Source organism: Myotis myotis, unplaced genomic scaffold, assembly GCF_014108235.1.
Source record: "Myotis myotis isolate mMyoMyo1 unplaced genomic scaffold, mMyoMyo1.p scaffold_m19_p_3, whole genome shotgun sequence".
Lineage (NCBI taxonomy): Eukaryota > Metazoa > Chordata > Mammalia > Chiroptera > Vespertilionidae > Myotis > Myotis myotis.
In genome coordinates this window covers 125,938,441-125,963,860 of record NW_023416335.1, presented here as the reverse complement: position 1 = coordinate 125,963,860, position 25,420 = coordinate 125,938,441, and the positions used below count along the sequence as shown (strand labels likewise).

The following is a 25,420-nucleotide window of genomic DNA, read 5'->3' as shown; positions in this document are numbered from 1 at the left end:
AATCAGGTACTAGAGAATGAGTAATATTTACTTGTGAGAAGTAAAAGAAAGGCATCCTAAGGAAGTGGAGGAGCATGAACAAAGATGCAGAAAGAGGTATAAAATAGAGTCATGCTGTGTTTGGGAAACAGATGTTCTGGTCACAGAGCCAGAGTGAATGATGGGCACAACAGGTGAATGCATGCAGTGACCCCCTATAAAACTCCTGGAATTAGCAAAGACAGTAGTACTGAGGATGTGCCTTTGGACATCAGAATAATGCCATTTGGCCCAGAGATATTTGGCACTCAGCACTATCTTTTTAATGAATGAACATTCTGTTTGTGTGTTAATCTATGCTCTTTCTTCAAAACCATCTCTTATCTACCACCATGTTTCATAATGGCTCTGCATTGTGCTTAATTTGGCATTCTTATAACTTCTAATAATTGTTATACCTACTAGTTGGCATGCCATTAGTGTAACAGCACATGAACACCTATAATACTCAGCTGTCTTCTCTCTTTTTTGTCTCAACTCCTGCTAATATGTAGAATTAGAGTGTTCCTCAGAGAACTCACATCCCAACTTTAGTCTTCAAAATTTTGGCTTTTTGACTATTGTCTCTACTTCCAACTTTTGGCTCTAGGAATCTAGTATGCCAGAAAGCAGGTAAAGAGAAGATCACATTAAAGTATGCCATACATTCTTAAATTTTCTAAATATTACCAGGTTAATAGTTCAGAAAGAACTAATTCATCCCTGTAGAGAAATTTTAGAAATTCAGTAATATATATTTACTTTTAAAAATATTCCAACTATGTGAATTTTCCATGTGATTAGAGCTTGCATGTTTAAATAAAACTCCAGCCTAGCCAGCATGGCTCAGTGGTTGAGCGTCAACCTAAGAACCAAGAGGTAATGGTTCAATTCCTGGTTAGGGCACATGCCCAGGTTGTGGCCTCAATCCCTAGTAGAGGGCATGCAGGTGGTAGCCAATCAATAATTCTCTCTCAACACTGATATCTCTCTCTGTCTCTGTCTCTCTGTCTCTCTGTCTCTCTGTCTCTCTCTCTCTCTCTCTCTCTCTCTCTTCCTCTCTGAAATCAATAAAAATATATTTTTTAAAACAACTAAATAAAATTCCAATTTTGAAACATTGCCGATAAAAATACATCTTTCTAAAATGCATATACTTCCTCACCTTCTTAAATAGATAATATTATATCTTTGCTTGGTGTCTCAAAGGCATAACTTATTAATCACTGATTTGGGTGTTATCCACTCTTAATTCTGGCAAGACTATTTAAATTTCTATACCTACATTTTACAGTTTTTTCTACACCCTGTCTTGTCTTTCAACCATCATTTATGAAAATCGTTTGCATGCTATTTCTAACCTGATATGCGAGTCTGCCATGGTTAGGAAGGGTTAAGATTAAGGAAAAGTTATTAAAACCACATCACTCATTTAAAATAAAAGTAAAATAAGCTCAGAATGAGTGTCTGAGTGATACCCCATGAACAGTGTGCATGATCTTTAGTTCAAGGACTTTGTGATACTAATTCTGGACATTGAGAGACTCCACCTTTATTTTTCCTAAACTATTTTCAAGGGGATTGCGGTACTTCCCCAAAAGTACTGTTACCAAACAATAAAACAATAAAAATAGCCAGCTGCAATTATTTCCCTTAAGCAGTCCAAATTCTCACCAACTTAAAAACAAAACAAAACAAAAAAAAAAAACTAACCAATCTCTACAAAGTTTACTCAAGATTAAAAACAATAAATTCCCTTGCCCTGACTGGTTTGGCTCAGTGGAGATAGAGCATCGGCCTGCGGACTCAAGGGTCCCAGGTTCGATTCCAGTCAAGGGCATGTACATTGGTTGTGGGCACATCCCCAGTAGGGAGTGTGCAGGAGGCAGCTCATTGACGTTTCTCTCTCATCGATGTTTCTAACTCTCTATCCCTCTCCCTTCCTCCCTGTAAAAGATCAAAAAAATATATTTTTTAAAAAAAACAATAAATTCCTTAATTTCTTACTCTCATATTTCAGTTATCTGTAATCCTTTTTCAGATTCATTTTTTGCTAAGAACTTAACTTGATACTTATGGTACCCCTGATATACCAAATGTTCTTTGAATTAAAAGGAAAGTTCTTATCTAAGTGACAGGTAGGTGAGATTGTCCCTTCTGATTTCGACATAAAAAATAGTTAACCCAATCATTCTGGAAGGAAGACAACTGGTAAAATGCCAAGCAGAGTCCCAAGAATGGGTTAGGCCTCTATCTTTATTTACAATGCTTCAACTAATTTAACTGATGTCCTTCTATATGTACTATTTTCCCCATCACCCTAGAGAATGTCTGGTTTAATTGTTCCCAGGTGGAAGATTTTCTAGGTCCCCTCAAGTTGAAATAGCCATTGCACTCCTTTTACAAATAAAATCTATCATAGAAACTTCCTGGGGTAGAAATCATATCTTACTTTTTTGTCTCCTTTACCTACCAAAATACCTGGCAACTAAGAGGTACTCTATTAATATGTTAAATAAGTGAATGTTTGGCGAGATCATTTCCATATATATAAAATTGCCTCACAGAAAAAGTCTGATTTTTTGTCTTTCATAGTATAAAAAATTTCATTCTTTTGTGAGATTTATAGACAAAGCAAGTAAAAAAGTTATGTTTCTCTTTTTTTAGGACACAGTAATTTTCAAAAGAAATATATAATATACTAGAGGCCCGGTGCACAAATTTGTGCACCAGTGGGGTCCCTCGGCCTGGCCTGCAGGATCAGGCTGAAACCGGCTCTCTGACATCCCCTGAGGGGTCCCAATTGCAAGAGGGCACAGGCCAGGCCAGGCCAAGGGACCCCACGGGGTCACGATTAGGGCCAGGGAGAGACACGGGAGGGCTCCAGGACATGTCCGGCCCGTCTCGCTCATTCTCAATCAGCCGAGACCCAGCAGCAAGCTAAACTTCTGGTAGGAGGATCTTCCTCTGGTGGTCAGTGCACGTCATAGCAAGCAGTTGAGCGGCCTTAGCATATCATTAGCATATTATACTTTGATTGGTTGAACAGCTGACCAGACACTTAGCATATTAGGCTTTTATTATATAGGATATCAGGATCATCTGAGAAACTTTTTCAAGGACATTTCCTTCCCCTCACTGGATCCTATTCCCAGCTTTAGATATGCACCAGCCCCACACACTACTGAAAAACATTTCAGTGATCCACTGTTAATGAGTGTGAAATCTGGCATCTCCCTCAGGTCAGGGTAGATTCAGGTTCTGCTATATATTTTCCAAATAAAGAGAGTCACAGCTCACCCTGGCCAGTGTGGCTCGGTTGGAGCATCCTCCACTACACCCAAAGGTAGTGGGTTTTAGTCCCAATATGGGCACATACCCAGGTTGGGGGTTCAAACCCCAGTTTGGTCAGGGCACATGCCGGAAGCAACTGATGGATGTTTTTCTCTCATGTGGATGTTTCTCCCTCCCATCCCTTCCTCTGTCCCCCTTCCCCACTCTAAAAAAAAACCAATAAATTTATTTTGAAAAAAAGACAGTAACAGCTCACATGTAAATTCCTTTTTCTATTAAGACTAAAGTGTTTTAACCTAAAAAATTTTAATGCATTCATTACAACATTAACTATGTAATAAAGATAGAGCTTGCAATGTTGAAATAAAATATTATCCACAGCATATTTCAAATTTCATGACAAAATTTATACAAAGATAATAACTTAAACTTGTATATTTGTTTAGATTCACAAAAAGACAGCTGCACCCAGTAAGAGAAACCAAGCCAACTTCCCAGGAGCCTCTTTTTATTATTGAACTTTCTTTAAGGCATGCATAATTAAAGCAATCCATATTCCCATGTAGCATAAAAAGTTAAGCGACACCAAGGCAAGGAAAAACAAAGCGATTCTGAGCAACCCATAACCAAGCTGCTAAAACAAAATATACAGGACCCACAGTAACACTGGAGTCATTAAGAAGTTCCTGTCCTCTTGTTTCATTTTCAGCGTGCACTTTCTGGTAATGCTCCGACAAATCAATAGCAGTTATACATCTTTTCATACATAACGGACAGATGAAACCCTGTGAAATAACAACTTTTAGGAGGATATACATAAAAAGTTTTATAAAACAAAATACAGACAATAAAAGATAGATATAACAGGAAAATAATTAGTATTATCTCTTTTAGAATATGTAAAGAAAATTTACAGGTACTAATGGCACAAAAGGTGGAAGATCTACACTTCTTTAAAAGTAGGACTTCTAAAATTACTTCCCATTTTATGCTCTAAATTTTCATTTTTTTTATTTTTTATTATACTAAAGTTGATTAAAAATAAATACATAAATAAAGTTACTTATTATTAGTTGAATTAATGTTTTTTGTTTATGACACTTAATCCTTATTTATCTGAGAGCTATTATTAGCAAGTTACCTTTTATTTTAGATCAAGAGATATTGAGTAGTTATAATAAATACCTTTATGTGATACAATATATTAAACAAAATGTCTTATAATGAAAGCAATTTTTAGTCTTCATCATATTCCTCTAGCCTGAGATCCCTTTCTTGCCCACATCGATAATTCCCAGTAGGTGACCCTTCATTCTACTTTTCTGAGGCAAATAATATCATTTTAAAACAATCTTCCAAATTTCTTATACCTCACGACATCTGTATTTTAAAATGTGTACTGATACACTGAGCTATGGTTTAGGATTTTGTCAGATAGGAACAGAAGAAGGACAAGAAGATGGAGGAATTAATAGTATTGGGAAAAATAAACAAAATGAAGACAGTAGTGAAGGACAAGAGGTTATAAAATTATAATGTCATGAGTTTGGGAGTCAAAAATAGATGTGGATTTGAATCTCAACCTATGCTGACTATATGAGCACAGTTTACTTTACTTGCTGCCAGTTTTCTCATCTATAAAAGGGGGCGAATATTAGTAACTATTCTCTACAATTATTGAGTAGTACATAAAATGCTTAGTACAGTGCCTGAGACATTGTAAGTGTTCCCTAATACCAATCGTCATTAAATGTATGGTTAGAAAGGAAAGAAAATAAAGCCTGGGAAGGTTAAAGACTAGAAGAAAAGAGAGGAAATTAAAATCTGAAATATTCAGCAAGGCCAAAATTAAGTAGTGAAAATATGATGAAGATTTTGAGAAGATAGGCACTTATGGTTAAGAAATGAAGAATAAGCCCTAGCCAATTTGGCTCAGTGGATAGTGGGTTGGCCTGAAGACTGAAGGGTCCTGAGTTTGATTAGGGTCAAGGGCACATGCCTGGGTTGTGGGCTCCATCCCCAGTTGGGGGCGTGCAGGAGGCAGCCAATCAATGATTCTCTTTCATCATTGATATTTCCATCTTTGTCTCCCTCTCCTTTCCTCTCTGAAATCAATAAAAATATTTTTTTTAAAAAGAAATGATGGATAAGATTTTAACATTTCAGGTAAAATTATTCTGCTTGACAATAAGCTAGAGAAGGTACTGCCGTGGCTTGAGTAGCTAGAAAAGAGATAATAAAGAGCATTGGAATTGACAACATTAAGAACTGAGAGATGAGAATGTTCTTTAAACCACTAATGCCACTTAGGACAAAAGTAAAGGAATGCAAACAAGATTCCAAAGTTGGAAGGCAAGACAAGGTAGCAGTTAACAGCTAATCTTGGGTTTGAATCATGGATTCACACTATTCTTAGTAGATTTTAGGGCCTTCAATTTCCTCATCTGTTAAATGAGATAATAATAATAAACCATTTCATATGTGTTTCCTGAGAATTAAATGACATAATACATATGAAATGCTTATCATAGCACCTGTAACAAAGAAGACATTAATAAATGTTGGCTATCATTAATGTCATTGTTCCTCTTGTTAACAACCCTTAAAGGAGATTAGCTAGGAGATGAAAGTGAGGAACATGAATTCAATTTTGGGGGGCTTTGGGGGTTTTGTTGTTGTTGTTGTTGCTGTTTTAAATAATGAAAGGGATGTCTTTCAGGCAACCACAGTTCCAAGTGCTAGAACTACAAAGTAATCATTCTTTAAAAGAAGGCATCAAAGCATTTTTTTTTTGCTATCACAGTTTTATGCCTTTCTGGTTTCTTCACTGTAAATTTTCACATAAAATTACTCAACTGTTCATTCAAAAAATATTTACTGCCTTAGCCAGTTTGGCTCAGTGGATAGAGCATCAACCTACAGACTGAAGGGTCCTGGGTTTGATTCTGGGCAAGAGCACATGCCTTGGTTGTGGGCTCAGTCAGACATGCAGGAGGCAGCCAATCAACGATTCCCTCTCATCACTGATGTTTTTCTCTCTCTCTTCCTCTCTGAAATCAATAAAAATATATTTAAAAAAAGAAAAGAATGCAGTTGAAGTCAAAATTCCTTTAAAAAAATATTTACTGAGAATGATTACTGTGCTCCATCCATTACGCTAAGGTGCTGAGAACACATATATGAACCTATTGGTTCTGCTGCTCTTTAGAGAACCCTAATATAACTCCCCAAAAAACCTGTTGGAATGAATAAACTAATTTAGTCAGATTGTAAAATAAAAGATAGGCATACAAAAGTCAATACATTACAGAAATACACAAGTGGAAAATAAAATTAGAAGCAATACCATTTACACTAACATAAAAAAATGAAAATTACCAATTAATAAATTTAATAAAATATATAACACTTTTACATTGAAAACTACAAAATATGGCTGAATGAAATTAAAGAAATTGAATTATATCATGTGCAAGAATTAGAATATTCAATATTAAGATGGCTTCTCTTTCCCAAATTAATCTGTAGGTTATATATAATCCTAATCAAAATCCTAGTAGAAGTTTTCTCAAATTTATAAAGAAATACAAAGAACCTATTACATAAAAGTGAAAACAAACTAGAAAAGGACAAAACTGGGAGACTTAAACTATCTACTTTGAAGACTAACTATGAAACTACAGTAATCAAGACAGTATTGACTTAAATATACATCTACACAAATAAAAGACAAATATGCAAATTGACCATACCTTTGCTATGCCTTAAGCCACACCCACCAGCCAATAAGAGTGACTATATGCAAATTAACCCAACCAAGATGGCGGCCGGCAGCCACGGAGCTGAAGCAAGCAGGAGTCTTGGTTGCCCCAATGATGGAGGAAGCCAGGTTTCCCACCTGCCGCAGCAGGCTCTGAGCTCCACTCAAAGCAAAAAAGTTTCAATTATAGAAGGTAAATAAATCCCAGAATAAAAAAAGAAAAAAAGGAGAGGCTGGGAGCTTTCGTCGCTGGGGGGGCTTGGCCAGCCTGAAAACAGCCCTCAGCCCCTCACCCAGACTGGTCAGGCATCCCAGTGGGGACCCCCCACCCTAAAGGGGGTGGCCAGCCAGCCTGCAAACACCCATCAGCCCCTCACCCAGGCTGGCCAGGCACCCCAGTGGGGACCCCCACCCTGAAGGGGTGTGACCAGCCTGCAAACAGCCATCAGCCCCTCATCCAGGCTGGCCAGGCACACCAGTGGGGACCCCCACCCTGAAGGGGTGTGACCAGCCTGCAAACACCCATCAGCCCCTCACCCAGGCTGGCCAGGCAACCCAGCAGGACCCCCACCCTGATCCGAGACACCCTTCAGGGCAAACCAGCCAGCCCCCACCCATGCACCAGGCCTCTATCCTATATAATAAAAGGGTAATATGCAAACTGACCCTAGCAGCAAAACAACTGGGAATGACTGCTCACTATGACACACACTGACCACCAGGGGCAGACACTCAATGCAGGAGCTGCCCCCTGGTGGTCAGTGCACTCCCACAGGGGGAGCTCTGCTCAGCCACAAGCCAGGCTGACGGCTGCCAGTACAGCAGTGGTGGTGGGAGCCTCTCCCGCCTCCTCAGCAGCACTAAGGATATCAGACTTCAGCTTAGGCCTGTTCCCTGCTGGCAAGTGGACATCCCCCCAGGGCTCCCGGGCTGCCATAGGGATGTCTGACTGCCAGCTTGGGACCAATCCCCCAGGGAGCGGGCCTAAGCCAGCAGGTGGTCATCCCCCGAGGTGTCCCAGACTGCGAGAGGACATAGGCCAGGCTGAGAGACCCCCCCCAAGTGCACAAATTTTTGTGCACTGGGCCTCTAGTATATACATAAATATCAATGAAACAGAATTAAGAACATAAAAATATAGCCACATATATAAGGGCAATTGATTTCTCAAAAAGTAAAAGTAATTCAATGGGAAACAAATAATACTGAAATAACCATATGGAAAAATGTGGTTTACATATCCATGTGGAAAAAATAAACATCAACCACTATCTCACACCATACAAAAGAATTTTAAATAAATCAGGTTTACATGTACACACCCTAAAATGATTTTTTTTAAGTCAGAGGAAAGCATAGGAGAGTCTTTGCAATCTTGTGGTGGTAAAAAAAAAAAAAAAAAAAAAAAAAAAAAATGTATAGGAGGACCCAAAAAGCATTAACCATAAAAGAAAAGGCTGACAAATTGGACTTCTCCTAAATTAAAAACTTCTCCTTGAAAACACCATTAACAAAATGAAAAGCAAGCCATAGACTCAGAAAAAATATCCACATCACATATATCTGACTAAGGTATACGGCCTAAAATTAAGGCCCAATATTATGTGCTGCCTTGACAAGTGATGAAAAGGAGGGGTTTCAAATGGCCTAACTGCAAGTTCTCCTCCCCACTCTGCTCTTGCAGATAATGTCCTCTAGCCAAACAACCTTCTTTTCCATAAGAAACAGGGCAGGGCTTGCTTGTTATACCTGAGTAGTGGATTTCAGTTCCCTACCACCGTGTCATAGAACGAAGCTCAACCACTGAGTCACACTGGATGGGCAATAATTATTAATAGATTTCTTTCCAGGGTTATAGCTGGGCACTTTAAGCTCACCATATCATGAACACAGTTTGGAGGGTCTTTTTTAAGACGTTTCCTTAAACTTGTTCTTAATGAAGTTTATCTGATACTTTTCTTCTTGCTCTCGCAATCTTGTAACATATTATAGTAAATACTATAGGCCCGATGCACAAAATTCGTGCAAGAGGCTCAGCCCTTGCAGCCCCAGCTTCATCCGGAAGGTTGTTCAGCTGTCCTGTCTAATTAGCGTATTACACTTTTATTATTACAGATACATATACAGTACATGAAGACAAATGGATAAAGAAGACAGATGGTCAGAGAGAGAGAAAAAAAACAGAGAGATGGTTAGAGAGAGACATACATCCAAAAACACATGAGAGAGACTCCTTAACCAAGAGGAGAAGGGAAGAACAGAGAAAAGGGGACTAGGTGGGTGGTACCATTGCATCCGGAAAGGGTCACCTAACAAAACCTATCAGAGCAGAATGTGTATAGATCTCTTAGGAACAGCATTATGGGTGGTTTTATGTTCTTCTCTTTCCTTTCTTCATTCTCTATAACGTGAAAATATTGTTTGTTTTAAAAGATAATTGTAATAAAGCAGCTACTAAGGTTGGTTTCTCAAAAATGTAAGTTATTTCTTCTTTAGACATTTTTTTCTCTGTTAATTTTAATAAGCTATCGAAGATAAAAGTTTTTACAAAGACAGAAAATCTATAAATTTTAAAGATAACTTAATTTTTCATTAGCTCAGCAGTTCATGAAAGTACAAACACATAGATACTTATTAATCAAGAATTCTTTATAAACAAATTTGATGTCTTTATTAAGTTGAGATGACATTAGCACTGAAGAGATATTCACAATATTATTTTTCATTCTCACAACTAAGTAGCAGTATATGTCTGTAAGTATAATTAAAAAGTTGCATTCCTTTGTAAGAAAGACCTATAATAACTTTTCCCAAGAAACCTTTAATTACTACTCATTACTCCAAATATTTGCTATTTTCCCTTAAATAATATTGACTTTTATTGCCAAATTATTTTTCATACCTCTGAAGAGCTTTCATTATTGACATCCACCGTGTTAATAGGAGTTCCTGATGAATCTAAATCAGAGCCTTGAGAGCCAACTCTCCCAGGAGTCTGAAACATAAACAGAAGTGGGTGGGATCAAAGCAGATATTAACAATATATTCATAAACTATTTAATAACCTAAATAGTAATCAGGTCTAGGCTAACAAATAAATAGCTGTGTCGTCAATAATAATGAACAGTACTAGCAGCTATTCTTTATGGAAAACTATACCTAATACTGTATTAAGACCTCTTTATGTATTATCTCATTTTTAGTCTTTTTAAATAAAAATTTTACTTTTGGATACAGTGGTCTATAGTTTCAACTCACTTTCAGAACATCTTATTAATTACAATGACATCTATGTGTGAGAGGTAAGACAAATGTTATCCCTATCAATAAGAAAACGGATTCAGAGAGAACCAAGATGGCGGCACAGGTTAACGCCGGAATTTGCTGCCTTGAACAACTACTTCAAAAGTGAAACTAAAAAACGGAACGGACATCACCCAGAACCACAGGAACGCTGGCTGAGTGGAAGTCCTACAACTAGGAGGAAAGAGAAACGCATACGGACACTCAGAGGAGGCACAGTGCTGAAGTCAAATTCTGAGGTGCGGAGTGCGCTGAGCGGGCTGGCGGCGGAGGGCGCGGTTGGCGTTTTCAATCGGGAGGGAGTCGCAGACTCTGAGCTCCAGATACAGGCGAGTCTTTAGGGACCCAGACTCAAACGGGAGAAGCGGAACTGTCTGGCTTCGGTCAGAGCGAGTGCAGCTTTCTCTCCGAGGTTTGCAGCGGTCGCTGGGACTCAGAGAGGCAGAGCCCCTGGGGACAGGACTGAGAGCCGCCATAACTGCTCTCTCCAGCCCACCCTGTTGATCCTGTGCGACCCGCCCTGCCCAAGCCCTGCACAGAGGCATTTGCCGGATAGCCTCAGGCAAAGGCTAGATTAGCACCTCCCTAGAGGACAGAAGTTCTCTCACTGCAGACACAGGTGATTCTCATAGCCACTTGGCCTGGAGGTCAAACCCTCCCTGGTATTAGCTACAACAATCAAGGTTTAACTATAAGACTTCGCACAAAGACCACTAGGGGGTGCACCAAGGAAGAATAACAAAATGCGGAGACAAAGAAACAGGACAAAATTGTCGATGGAAGATACAGAGTTCAGAACCACACTTTTAAGGTCTCTCAAGAACTGTTTAGAAGCCGCCGATAAATTTAATGAGATCTACAAGAAAACTAATGAGACCCTCGATGTTATATTGGGGAACCAACTAGAAATTAAGCATACATGGACTGAAATAACGAATATTATACAGACTCCCGACAGCAGACCAGAGGAGCGCAAGAATCAAGTCAATGATTTGAAATGCGAGGAAGCAAAAAACACCCAACCAGAAAAGCAAAATGAAAAAAGAATCCAAAAATGCGAGGATACTGTAAGGAGCCTCTGGGACAGCTTCAAGCGTACCAACATCAGAATTATAGGGGTGCCAGAAGATGAGAGAGAGCAAGATATTGAAAACCTATTTGAAGAAATAATGACAGAAAACTTCCCCCACCTGGTGAAAGAAATGGACTTACAGGTCCAAGAAGCGCGGAGAACCCCAAACAAAAGGAATCCAAAGAGGACCACACCAAGACACATCATCATTAAAATGCCAAGAGCAAAAGATAAAGAGAGAATCTTAAGAACAGCAAGAGAAAGAAACTCAGTTACCTACAAGGGAATACCCATACGACTGTCAGCTGATTTCTCAACAGAAACTTTGCAGGCCAGAAGGGAGTGGCAAGAAATATTCAAAGTGATGAATACCAAGAACCTACAACCAAGATTACTTTATCCAGCAAAGCTATCATTCAGAATTGAAGGTCAGATAAAGAGCTTCACAGATAAGGAAAAGCTAAAGGAGTTCATCACCACCAAACCAGGATTATATGAAATGCTGAAAGGTATCCTTTAAGAAGAGGAAGAGGAAGAAAAAGGTAAAGATACAAATTATGAACAACAAATATGCATCTATCAACAAGTGAATCTAAGAATCAAGTGAATAAATAATCTGATAAACAGAATGAACTGGTGATTATAATAGAATCAGGGACATAGAAAGGGAATGGACCGACCATTCTTGGGGGGGAAAGGGGTGTGGGAGATGCGGGAAGAGACTGGACAAAAATCGTGCACCTATGGATGAGGACAGTGGGTGGGGAGTGAGGGCAGAGGGTGGGGCGGGAACTGGGAGGAGGGGAGTTATGGGGGGAAAAAAGAGGAACAAATGTAATAATCTGAACAATAAAGATTTAATTAAAAAAAAAGAAAAGAAAAAAAAAAGAAAACAGATTCAAAGCAGCTAAAGCAAGCATGTCAAACTCGCAGCCCACAACAAATAGTTTTGTGGCCCAACCAATATAACTGTATGTAAGAAACGTTTTAATAAAAATTTCATAACTTAATTTTTACAATACCCTGTTATACATAATTATTAATAACAAACTACAACATTCCTAATAACTGATTACTATAATCGTGTTGCATTCATTTCTCTTACACACCTTACATGCAAGCGCACCATTTCTCTCCACTAATACTAGCAGTGAATATTCTAGCAACCGATTGCCACGTCATTGGTCTTGTAGACTTGTTTGGTGTGCGCAACAGGAAATATCTCACATTCGGAGGACAAGAAAAATAGGTTTACGTGTGTTATGCTTATTAATTTGTGTAGTTATTCCGTGTATGGTAAGTTAATGTTCAAGAAAAAATATTAATTTTTATTAAAATGTTCTATTACTTTATGTTAACTATTACTCATTTATTTTAGCCCTTTGTATTCAGCATGTCTCTATCGAAATAAACCTATGTTTCTGTGAAAATTGAATTTTTTGGTTTTTTGCGGCCCATATAAACTTAAACCTTGTTTATTTGGCCCTGTGTTAGTCTTTAAGTTTGCCATGCTTGAGCTAAAAAATTTCTTAAGATTGTGTTGAACAAAAATCAGAAAGAAGCAGAAGTAAAATGCTGATCTGATTCCTTCTGCATTGCTCTCTCAAATGCACCAACTAACCTACAATGATTTGAGGGGGTGCTAAAAAGACCAACACAGTTCATATTATCTAGTCACCCAGCAACCTACCATCCATATCAACCATTACCAATCTGTCTCCAATACTTGATATTCTATCATCAAAGATTTAGTTTGTAAGGCTAGAGTTTTTTTCTCCCCTTCAGCCTTTATCATCTAACTTTACCATTCATTAATACCTAGGAGTTACCTTAAAGGAACTGTAGATCTATTAAAACACTGAGCAAAAAAAGACAGATTCAGAGCACAAGAACTGACTCAATAATCCTTATAAAAAAAAAAATATATGGTATATACTATCATTCCCAGTTTACACAAGAGAGAACCAAGGTAGAGTCTAAGAAACTTGCCCAAATTCACATGGCTAATAAATGTAGAAAAAAGTTTAGCTCAGGCTGTTTGGCTTTTAATTACTAACTTATAGTGCTTCTCTACTGGACATCTTCACTGAGATGTACTTCAAGCACCCAAGATCTAGATCAATTCACTACACATTTGCCTCAACACACATTCTGTAATTATACTATTATCATCACCAAAACAAGATCCTTTTGCAATTTGCCTAAAATAATACTATTAAACAGACCTAAATAAGCCCAAGAATTATTAGAGGTATTTACTTCAACCAAATAAGGAGATATCTGCAACAGATAAGCTACCCTAGATTGCTGATAATATATAAAGATTCATACTATCAACAACTATATGATTGATATAAAGCAGCATTAATCTCTGTAAACACTGCTATCAAAAAAATCAAATTGCGAAGAAGGGAAAATGGCGGCGGTATAGACGGATGTGTCCTGTGCCTTCTCCCAGAGCAGATAGGGTAAGCAGCTGAAACAAGAAACATCCAGCCTGAATAGGCAGAACAGATTCAGCTGGGAGACAGTTTGCAGCCAGGAAAGGCAGAGGACTCCCGGAGAAAGGGGACTGTTGGAGACTGCCAGATCGGGCTCCCCTAACCGGGCAGCCTCCAGTGCTGCTGAAATCTCTCCTGGAACGCCGGTGCAGCCACGGAGACCGCGCCATCTTGAGTGGCTGTTATTGGAAGCGTATACATCCAGAAATCCTGCAACCACAGCATGCAGGTATTAGCTACTATCCCAGAAACACCGGATCTCAACTGGCGTGACTACATGGACTCAGAGGAGCCCTGCTTCTCCTCACAGAAAGGTCAGATTTCGCCTAAAGGTGCGATTTGCAATTCAGGATGGAGAAAGGAACACACGCAGGGGTAGTTTGTGCCCCACAAAGTCCGCGGCTGTTGGGGCCAGCGTGATTCGCGAGTGTGGAAGGGCCCCCACAGGGCTGCTGACAGAAGGGAACTCTAAAAATAAGCCCATAGCTGGACTGGATGCAAAAAGGCAGCCTCAGATTTTGCCAGTGTGCTGGCTGCTTAGTGCCAGGGGAGAGAGGACGTGCGGAAGAGACTGCGCACAGAGCTAGATAGTAGAGGGTTGCGAATTCACGCACTTTCTCAGGCACTTTTTTTTTTCCCTCTCTCTCCCCCTTAAACCGTTGTGTTTGATTATTAAACCCAATACATAGGATCGCCCAATTGGGGTCACTCACAGAGAGTGCAGAGGAAAGTTGTTTTTGTGGAACCTGGGAAACAGAGCACGGAGTAACGATCAAAGAACCAGCTCTGGGCTGTTGACTCCCCCAAACCAGTATTAATGCAATAGGGAAAACAAAACCTAACTAACGGCTACAGAGGACTTATAGACTCGGAGGTCAATCCAGACACACTGCCACCCAGGGGCTGAACCACAAACTGTCTCTTCTGTACATACAAATAAAGGCAGTCTGGGAAACAAATAGGGCCTGCTTTAAAATCACGACTGTGGTTTACAACACGGAGGAACAGTGTATTGCAGGGAACTTCAACACTCTCCTGAATACCTGACAGGACGAAGGCGTGCCAAACAGAAGAGTAAAAGAAGTGAAGGACCTTCACTACTGCACATTTTTATTTTTTTTATTTTTTTATTTTCACCTTTTAATTAAGAAACTATTTTTTTCTTTTTTTATCACCTGATTTTACCTTTTTAATTACTACGTTTTTATTTTTTACCAGTATTATTACTACTACCATTTTACCTTTTTTTAAAGTGTCATTTTATTTTCTCTTTATTTTGGGATTAGTGTTCTACATTCTATTTTCATCTTTCCTTTAGCATCATTTTACTCTACCTCAACTTTACCTTTATGCCAAAACCCTCTTCCTCACTTTTCCCCTTTTGTTGTCCTGTTTCTCTTACCCTATTCCTGCTTTAGATTTTCCCTATTCCTTCTTTTTACACCATTTAAATTTCACCCTACTTATATATCTAATTTACAATACCCTGCTCTAAATCCATATACACCTCTCTCTTATCTTTCTTCATTATCCAATTTTTTTTTCCTCTGTGTCATTTTGTTGTTGTTTGCTTCATTTTTGAATATATTGGGGTTTTTTATGCTTGTTTGTGAGATTGTTTTGCTTTTGCTTTTGCTTTTTCAGTTGTTTTTTTTTTTCCGGTTATTTTTTTTGCTTTTGTTTTCCCTCGCCCCGCTTGATATTGGTTGTTGTTTGTAGATTGCATTCAACCCCAGCAATCTGTTGCTAGAATTTGTTGGGATTAGTGGCTGTTCTATTGGAATTTTCTCCCCATATAGTTTCTTCCCCTCTTCTATTTCCTTTCCTTTCTTTTCTCTCTTAATTTTTTTTCCTTTTACCAATTTCATTTTTGCATTCCTTTTTTTTCTTTCTTTTTCTCTTTTTTCCTTTTCTCTTCTTTCTTCCTTATCCCCTAATTCTCTTTGCTCTGGTGGTCACCTTTATTTGGGGTTATTAGTATCGTGAATACATTTGTGTTCAGTGCCTTGTGCGTTGTGCTTTGTTGTGTTGTGTTTTTGTGCCTTTAAATCAACGCAGCAGAGAAAGAACTACATAACCAAACACCTGGAGAAGAGAGATCATGGGGAGACAAAGAAACAGCCCACATATGAAAGAAAAACAGGCATCACCAGAAAAGGAAGTAAACGAAATGGATGCAAAGGAGGCAAGCAACCTGTTACAGAAAGAATTCAGAGAAATGGTCATAACGTGGATAAAAACAATGGAAGACAAATTCAACAATATGTGTAAGAACCAAGAGGAAATGAAGAAGAACCAAGATGAAAAATGACATAACTGCTATAAAGAACTCAATAGAAAGCATCAACAGTAGACTAGAAGAAGCAGAGGACCGCGTCAGTGAGCTAGAAGACAAGGTAGGAAAAAATACCCAAGCAGAGCAGCTTCTAGAAAAAAATATTAAAAAGCAGGAGGAGAGCCTAAGAGAACTCTGGGATAATACAAAATGAAACAACATATGCATAATAGGGGTGCCAGAGGGAGAGGGAACTAAGCAAGGGATAGAAAACCTGTTTGAAAAAATAATGACAGAAAACTTCCCTGATATAGGCAAGAAAAAACTCACACAAATCCAAGAGGCTCACAGAGTCCCAAACAAAATGAACCCCAAAAGACCGACGCCAAGACACATTATAATTAAATTGGCAAACATCAACGACAAAGCAAGAATCTTAAAAGCAGCCAGAGAGAGACAGAAAGTAACCTACAAAGGATCCCCCATCAGACTAGCGACTGATTTCTCAACAGAAACACATCAGGAAAGAATGTAATGAAATGAAATATACAAAGTCATGCAAAGGAAGGGTCTGAATCCAAGAATACTGTACCCAGCAAGGCTATCAATCAAAATTGAGGGTGAAGTCAGGAGCTTCACAGGCAAAAAAAGGACTACGGGAGTTTATTATCACCAAACCACCAATGCAAGGAATGCTAAAGGGTCTGCTGTAAAAAGAAAAAATAGGAAATGAAGAAGGAACACAGGGGTAAAGAACCAAAATGGCGACAAACAAGTACTTATCAATAATAACTTTAAATGTAAATGGATTAAATGCCCCAAACAAAAGACATAGGGTAACTGAGTGGATAAGAAAACATGACCCATATATCTGCTGTCTACAGGAAACCCATCTCAGAAAAAAAGACGCACACAGACTGATGGTGAAGGGATGGAAAAAGGTTTTTAGGCGAATGGAAATGAAAAAAAAGCTGGGGTAGCAATACTTACATCTGACAAATTAGATCTCAAAGTGAAGGACATAAAAAGAGATAAGGAAAGCCACTTCATAATACTAAAGGGAGCAATCCAACAAGAAGAAATAACTCTGGTAAACATATATGCACCCAGTACAGGAGCCCCCAAATACATAAGAAAACTTCTGGAGGAGATCAAGGGAGAGATTGGCAGCAATACAATCATAGTAGGGTACTTTAATACCCCACTATCATCATTGGACAAATCTTCTAAACAAAAAATCAGCAAAGAAACATCAATTCTAAATGAGTCACTAGATCAGATGGAATTATTGACATCTTCAGAGCATTTCACCCCAAAGCCACAGAATATACATTCTTCTCAAGTGCACATGGGTCATTTTCAAAGACAGACCATATATTGGGTCAAAGGCAAAGTCTTTTTAAATTCAAGAAGATAGAAATCATATCAAGCATCTTCTCAGGTCACAATGGCATAAAACTGGAAATCAACTACAATAAAACAATCCAAAAAAAATCAAAACACATGAAGACTAAATAGCATGCTATTAAACAATTACTGGGTTACCAGAGAGATCAAAGAAGAAATAAAAAAACATCATGGCAACAAACGGCAATGAAAACACAACAATCCAAAACCTATGGGACACAGAAAAAGCAGTCTTGAGAGGGAAGTTCAAAGCTTTACAAGCCTACTACAATAAACAAGAAACAATGAGAATAAATTACCTAACTCTACAACTCAAAGAGCGACAAGAGAAAGAGAGCAACAAGAAAAGCCCAGTGTAAGCAGAAGGAAGGAAATAATGAAGATCAGAGCGGAGATAAACAACATAGAGACCAAAAAAACAATACGAAAGATCAACAAAACCAAGAGCTGGTTCTTTGAAAGGATAAACAAGATTGATGAACCTCTAGCTAGGCTCACCAAGAAACAGAGAGGACCCAAATAAACAAAATCAGAAATGAAAGAGGAGAAATAACAACAGACCCCACAGAAATACAAAGGATTGTTAAAAAATACTATGAACAAATCTACTCCAACAAACTAGACAACCTGGAGGAAATGGATATATTCCTAGAAAAATACAACCTTCCAAAACTTAATCAGGAGGAATCCAAAAACCTCAATAGGCCAATAACTATGGAAGAAATTAAAGCAGTAATCAAAAAACTTCCAGCAAACACAATCCCGGGGCCAGATGGCTTCACAGGGGAGTTTTACCAAACATTCAAGGAAGAACTAAAACCTATCCTCCTCAGACTACTACAAAAAATTCAAGAGGAAGGTACACTTCCAAGCTCATTCTATGAAGCCAGCATCACCCTAATACCAAAACCAGATAAAGACAATACAATGAAAGAGAATTACAGGCCAATATCCCTCATAAACATAGATGCCAAAATTCTCAACAAAATCCTAGCAAATCTGATCCAGCAGTACATCAGAAGGATCATACACCATGACCAAGTAGGATTTATCCCAGGGATGCAAGGATGGTACAATATCCAAAAATCAATAAACGTAATACATCACATAAACAAATTGAAAGATAAAAACCACATAGTCATATCAATTGATGCAGAAAAAGCATTTGACAAAATCCAACACCCTTTCTTGATAAAAACTCTCAGCAAGGTAGGAATAGAAAGGTCATACCTCAACATAATAAAAGCCATATATGACAAACCCACAGCCAACATCATACTCAATGGGCAAAAACTAAAACCATTTCCCCTAAGAACAGAAACAAGAAAGGATGCCCCCTCTCACCACTCCTGTTCAACATAGTATTGGAAGTTCTAGCCGTTGTGATCAGACAAGAAGAAGAACTAAAAGGCATTCAAATTGCAAAAGAAGAAGTAAAACTGTCCTTATTTGCAGATGACATGATACTATACATAGAGAACCCTAAAGACACCATCAAAAAATTATTAGACTTAATAAATGAATTCGGCAATGTAGCAGGATACAAAATTAATGCCAAGAAATCTATGACATTTCTTTACACCAATAGTGAACTTACAGAAAGTGAGACTAAAAAAGCAAGATACCTAGGAATAAACTTAACTAAGGAGGTAGAAGATTTATATGGGAAAAACTATAGGACACTGAAAAAGGAGATAGGGGAAGACATAAACAGATGGAGGAACATACCATGCTCATGGATTGGTAGAGTCAACATCATCAAAATGTCCATACTACCCAAAGCAATCTATAGATCCAATTCAATCCCCATCAAATTACCAACGGCATATTTCACAGACCTAGAACAAATGTTCCAAAAATTCATCTGTTATAAAAAAAAGACCTCAAATACCTGCAGCAATCCTTAGAAAGAAGAACAAAGTAGGTGGGATGTCAATAACAGATATCAAGCTGTATTACAAAGCCACTGTTCTCAAAACAGCTTGGTACTGGCACAAGAACAGACATATAGATCAATGGAATAGAACAGAGATCCCAGAAATCTACCCAAACCACTACGCCCAATTAATATTTGACAAAGGAGGCAAGAACATACAATGGAGTCAAGATAGTCTCTTCAATAAATGGTGTTGGGAAAATTGGACAGATACATGCAAAAAGATGAAACTAGACCACCAACTCACACCATACACAAAAATAAACTCAAAATGGATAAAAGACTTAAACGTAAGACGGGAAACCATAAAAATACTAGAGGAATCCACAGGCAGCGAAATTGCAAACATGCCAAAGGAACTTCTTCTCTGATACTGCTCCTCAGACAATGGAAACTAAAGAGAAAATAAACAAATGGGACTACATCAAAATAAAAAGTTTCTGCACAACAAAGGAAACCATCAACAAAACAACAAGAAGGCCCACTGCACGGGAGAACATATTTGCCAATGATATCACTGATAAGGGTTTAATCTCCAACATTTACAGGGAACTCATGCAACTTAACAGTAGGAAGATAAACAATCCAATCAAAAAATGGGCAACGGACCTAGATAGACACTTTTCGAAAGAGGACATACAGAAGGCCAAACGACATATGAAAACATGCTCAAAGTCACTAATTATACGAGAGATGCAAATCAAAACAACAATGCAGTATCATCTCACACCTGTCAGAATGGCTATCATCAACAAATCAACAAACAACAAGTGTTGGAGAGGATGTGGAGAAAAAGGAACCCTTCTGCACTGCTGGTGGGAATGCAGACTGGTGCAGACACTGTGGAGAACAGTATGGAGTTTCCTCAAAAAACTAAAAATGGAACTCCCATTTGACCCAATGGTCCCACTTCTAGGAATATATCCCAAGAAACCAGAAACACCAATCAGAAAGGATATATACACCCCTATGTTCATAGCAGCACAATTCACCATAGCTAAGATCTGGAAACAGCCTAAGTGCCCATCAGCAGATGAATGGATTAGAAAACTGTGGTACATTTACACAATGGAATACCACGCTGTGGTAAAAAAGAAGGAACTCTTGCCGTTTGCAACAGCATGGATGGAACTGGAGAGCATTATGCTAAGTGAAATAAGCCAGTCAGAGAAAGATGAATACCACATGATCTCACTCATTTGTGGAATACAGAGAACAGCATAGACTGCTGAACAGGGACAGATCCAAAGACAGAGAAACAACGATCAGACTATCAATCACCAGAGGGAAAGTAGGGGAGGGTGGGGGAAGGGGAAGAGATCAACCAAAGGACTTGTATGTGTGCATATAAGCCAAACCAATGAACATGAACAACAGGGGGATGAAAGCATGAGTGGGGGGGGGGGGGGAGGGAGACTGGGGGTAAATGGGGGGAATGAGGACACACTTATAATACCTTAACCAATAAAGAAATTAAAGATAAAAAAAATCAAATTGCACTGTTCAGTGTTTCTCAGTGATGAGAGCATAAGCCCACACACAGGGTAAATGCATATACCTGGGTTGCTTCGATCCCCACCCTGATCAGAGAATGTGAGGGAGGAAACCAATCAATGTGACTCTCTCACATCAATGTTTCTCTCTCTCTCTCTCCCCTCTCTCTATCTCCCTTCTCCCCACCCTCCCTCCCTCCTATCTTCTCTCCCTTCCTTCCTTCTATTCTCTCTGAAAATGGAAAAAATATCCTTGTGTGAGGATTTGAAAAAAAATTAAATACAAGCTTTTGAAGAAAGAACAGCACTTTACTGGGCAAAAAAAAAAAATAGCAAACAAAAACATCATTTTTACTGTACCTATCACAGAAGTTTTAACAATATGAAGTTTCTTTGAAATACATAATTTACTTATTCAGATTAGTTGTATAATGAATACAATTAAGTAATCTACAATTGCACTGCTGTAATCCAAGGTAACCAATAGCTGTGTCTTGCAATTCAATCACTATCCTATCTAATAAAGAGGGAATATGTTAATTGACCCTCATGCCACCGCAAAGATGGCGGCACCCACAGCCAATAAGGAGGAAATATGCTAATTGACTGCCACACCCTCAAAGATGGCGGCGCCCACAGCCACAAGATGGCCAGCAGGGGAGGGCAGTTGTGGGCGAACAGGCCAGCAGGGGAGGGCAGTTAGAAGCATCCAGGCCAGTAGGGGAGGGCAGTTAGGGGCAACGGAGCCTTCAGCGGAGGGAGGGCAGTTGGGGGGACCAGGCCAGCAGGGGAGGGCAATTGGAGGCGACCGGGCCAGCAGGGGAAGGCAGTTGGGGGCAACTGGGCCAGCAGGGGAGGGCAGCGGGGGGCAACCGGGCCAGTAGGGGAGCAGTTAAGCGTCGATCAGGCTGGCAGGAGAGTGGTTAGGGGGTGATCAGGCTGGCAGGCAGAAGCTGTTAGGGGCAATCAGGCAGGCAGGCAGGCGAGCAGTTGGGAGCCAGCAGCCCCGGATTATGAGAGGGATGTCCAACTGCCTATGGGATCGGGCCTAAACAGGCAGTCAGACATCCCCCAAGGGGTCCCAGATTGGAGAGGGTACAGGCTGGGCTGAAGGACCCCCCCCCCATGCACAAATTTCATGCACTGGGCCTCCAGTATCTAATAATAGAGGGGGGGGGAAAAGAAACTAAAACAAACATCTAATAGCATATAAAGAACAAATATAGAGAGGAATATCAAGTTTTTTCTAATATTTGGTGATATGTTGAGTCAGAGCTTCTAAATTCTCAACATCTCTCCTCATCCACAACTCTACATATGACTTCAATCTAGACAAGATCAAGAAAGAAAAGAGCAAAAATTTCATTGGGAAAATTACTCAAATCAGTTTCACAATCTAATTGCTACTGAAGATAAAGAACCTCATCTCTAAATTTTATCTACCTTCAAAGCACTAAATCTCACTAAAATGATAACTAGAATAGTCTTTGCACACAGAAGAGCCATAATAAATTCTCAATAAGCAAATGCACAACCCATACCACTCTAGCTGAAACTAGATAGCAAACAAGGCACACCAGCCAGAGTTAATAATGAATTAATTTCCAGGACAATATGAGTTAACTAAAAATAAATTTTCGCTTTGCAAAATTCTTTGAAAAAAAAATTGTTGTTGAATAGTACACACTTCATTCTTAGAAAAATTATTTCTGAAACCAGAAGTAATACAAGTATTACAAATTAAATGACATACTACCTCAAAATTTGGAGATTTATAAGACATTTATAATGATCCTATATAACAGTGATGGCGAACCTATGAACTCATTTTTTTGGTTGATTTTTCTTTGTTAAATGGCATTTAAATATATAAAACAAATATCAAAAATATAAATCTTTGTTTTATTATGATTGCAAATATCAAAAAATTTCTATATGTGACACGGCACCAGAGTTAAGTTAGGGTTTTTCAAAATGCTGACATGCCGAGCTCAAAAGGTTCGCCATCACTGCTATATAATAAAAGGCTGAAATGCAAATAGACCGAACGGCAGAACCGAACAACTGGTTGCTATGATGTGCGCTGACCACCAGGGGGTGTGTGCGGAACATGGCGGGCATTAGCCAAGGTGGGATGGTGGAGCAGGTGAGTGGGGGCACCAGACCAAGGCAGGCACCAGTCACTGTCATTGGAGTGAGCCTCTGACGGTTACTGAAAATTCTTTGCTCACACCCACTGCCAGTGCTGGCCCCACTCACACCCGATGCCGGTGCCAGAGCCGCTGCTCACACCCACTGCCAGAGCCAGCCCTGCTTGCACCACAGCTGGTACCGGAGCTGCCGCTCGCACCCACTACCGGTGCCCAGCACTGGTCCCAATCACTCGGCACCATCAGCGGGTGCGAGCAGCAGCTGCCGGCCCTGATCACCCATGAGGGCTTCTCCACCTCTCCCTGCTCCTGAGGGGCGATCAAGGCAGCAGCCGCCATTCACACCCACTGGTGGTGCCGGCCCCAATCACTCTGCACCATTAGCGGATTCGAGCGGGGCCAGCGCCAAAAGAAGTGGGGCTGCCGGCAGACAGGAGACCAGGGAGGGGGGCCGCGGCGGGAAGGGCCAAGCGGGGGCACGGAGGATGGGCTGAGACCCACCCCTGTGCCTACCACAGCCTCGCGGCCCACAGGTCCTTTCAAGGTGCATGAATTTGTGCACTGGGCCCCTAGTGTCTTATAAAATGTAATTTTCAGCACTGATTTTGTTATTCTATTTCAGTGGTTCTCAACCTTCCTAATGCCGCAACCCTTTAATACAGTTTCTCATGTTGTGGTGACCCCCAATTTCATTGTTACAAATTAAACATAATTAAAGCATAGTGATTAATCGCAAAAACAATATATAATTATATATGTATTTTCCAGTGGTCTTAGGCAACCCTGTGAAAGGGTCGTTCGACCCCCAAAGGGGTTGCGACCCACAGGTTGAGAACCGCTGTTCTATTTCATCCTCAGCCCATTCTAAAAGCCAATTAGAAAGATTTTCACAAATTTTCAAAAAGTCTGAAAAACCATATACTATATATGCAGACCTTGTACTATAAATGGATAACCAAAAACTTTTTAAGGCCCTCACTACCCCGTTTCCACTATTGAAAATTAAGAACTTACCACATAACAAATAAAGTGAGAATGTATATTTGCAAATGACAAGAACTACTTCATAGGGGAAAATTTTTTTTTTTTAATTTCATGGAAAGCATCCCAGGCTTCCCTGAAGTTTTCATGCTTGACCTCTTAGCTTATCATATACTCTTTCTAGGCGGTCACATTTATTCCCTTAATTTTAATTATCCCCCAGTGCTGACAATAATGAAACTCTAATTCTAATCCAGATCTCTGCTGAACTTCAAATGCCTACTTTCCTGTCCTGCTAAATATCTCCACCTGAATTGCCTTGAAAGCACCTCCAAGTTAGCTTATTCAAAACCAAATTCATTATCGTTTCTCAGAAACCTTTCACCCATCTGCAATCTCTATCTCAAAGTATAGAAACACCTCACACCCATCTTGCCTAAACCCAAAATATCACCTCTCTTCTTTAACCTTCACATCCAAAGATCACGTTAATTCAATCACCTACATAAATTCTGAATCTATCCTTTCTCCATCTCCTTTGCCACTATCTTAGTTTAAAGTACCGTCATCTCTCACCTAGCCTACTTCAGTATCCTACACCTCTACACCCACATTTCCAATTGTTTCCTAATTGGTTTCCCAAAGCACCTGAAATAAATCATATCCAAAATCAAACCCTTCATTTATCACCTTTTACTGTCCCAAGGGAAAAGCTTTTATTTTCTCCTATGTTCTCTAACTTAGTTAATAATAACCCTCATTTATTAAAAATGTCAGTTAAAATCTAACAGGAATAAATATTTGTACACCAATTTTCATAGCAGTATTATTCACCATAGCTAAAAATGAAAACCACCCAAATGTCCACTGATGGGCGAATAAACAAAATGTGGTATATATATATATATAAAATGGAGTATTATTCAGCCTTTAAAAGAAATGAAATTCTAACACATGCTACAACATGGATGAATCAAGAAGCATTATGCCACATGAAAGAAGCCAGACACAAAAGGACCAATATGTATAAAACTCCACCTATATGAGGTACCTAGCATAATCAAATTCATAAAGATAGAAAATAGAATAGTGGTTACCAGAAGCTAGAGGGTAGGAGGAATTGTGAGTTACGGTTTAATGATATAGAGTTTCAGTTTGGGATGATGAAAATACTCTGGAGGCCCTGGTCAGATGAAAATACTCTGGAGGCCCTGGTCAGGTGCTCAACTG

The 25,420-nt window shown here is 39.3% G+C and overlaps 1 protein-coding gene across 4 annotated transcripts in view; it reads right to left on the bottom strand.

Moving 5' to 3' along the window:
- Positions 1–25,420, bottom strand: part of EEA1 (early endosome antigen 1) — a 168,130-nt gene that overhangs the window by 107,712 nt on the left and 34,998 nt on the right. For 2 of the 4 annotated variants that reach the window (XM_036297328.1, XM_036297331.1), the window contains exons 2-3: positions 9,975–10,067; positions 3,972–4,097 (exon numbers count right to left, since the gene is read on the bottom strand). In XM_036297328.1, coding sequence (XP_036153221.1) covers positions 3,972–4,097; positions 9,975–10,067 — 219 coding nt within the window. Of the gene's footprint in view, positions 1–3,967; positions 4,098–9,974; positions 10,068–25,420 lie in introns of those variants that run through there. The other 2 variants (XM_036297330.1, XM_036297329.1) reach the window with 2 other exon arrangements.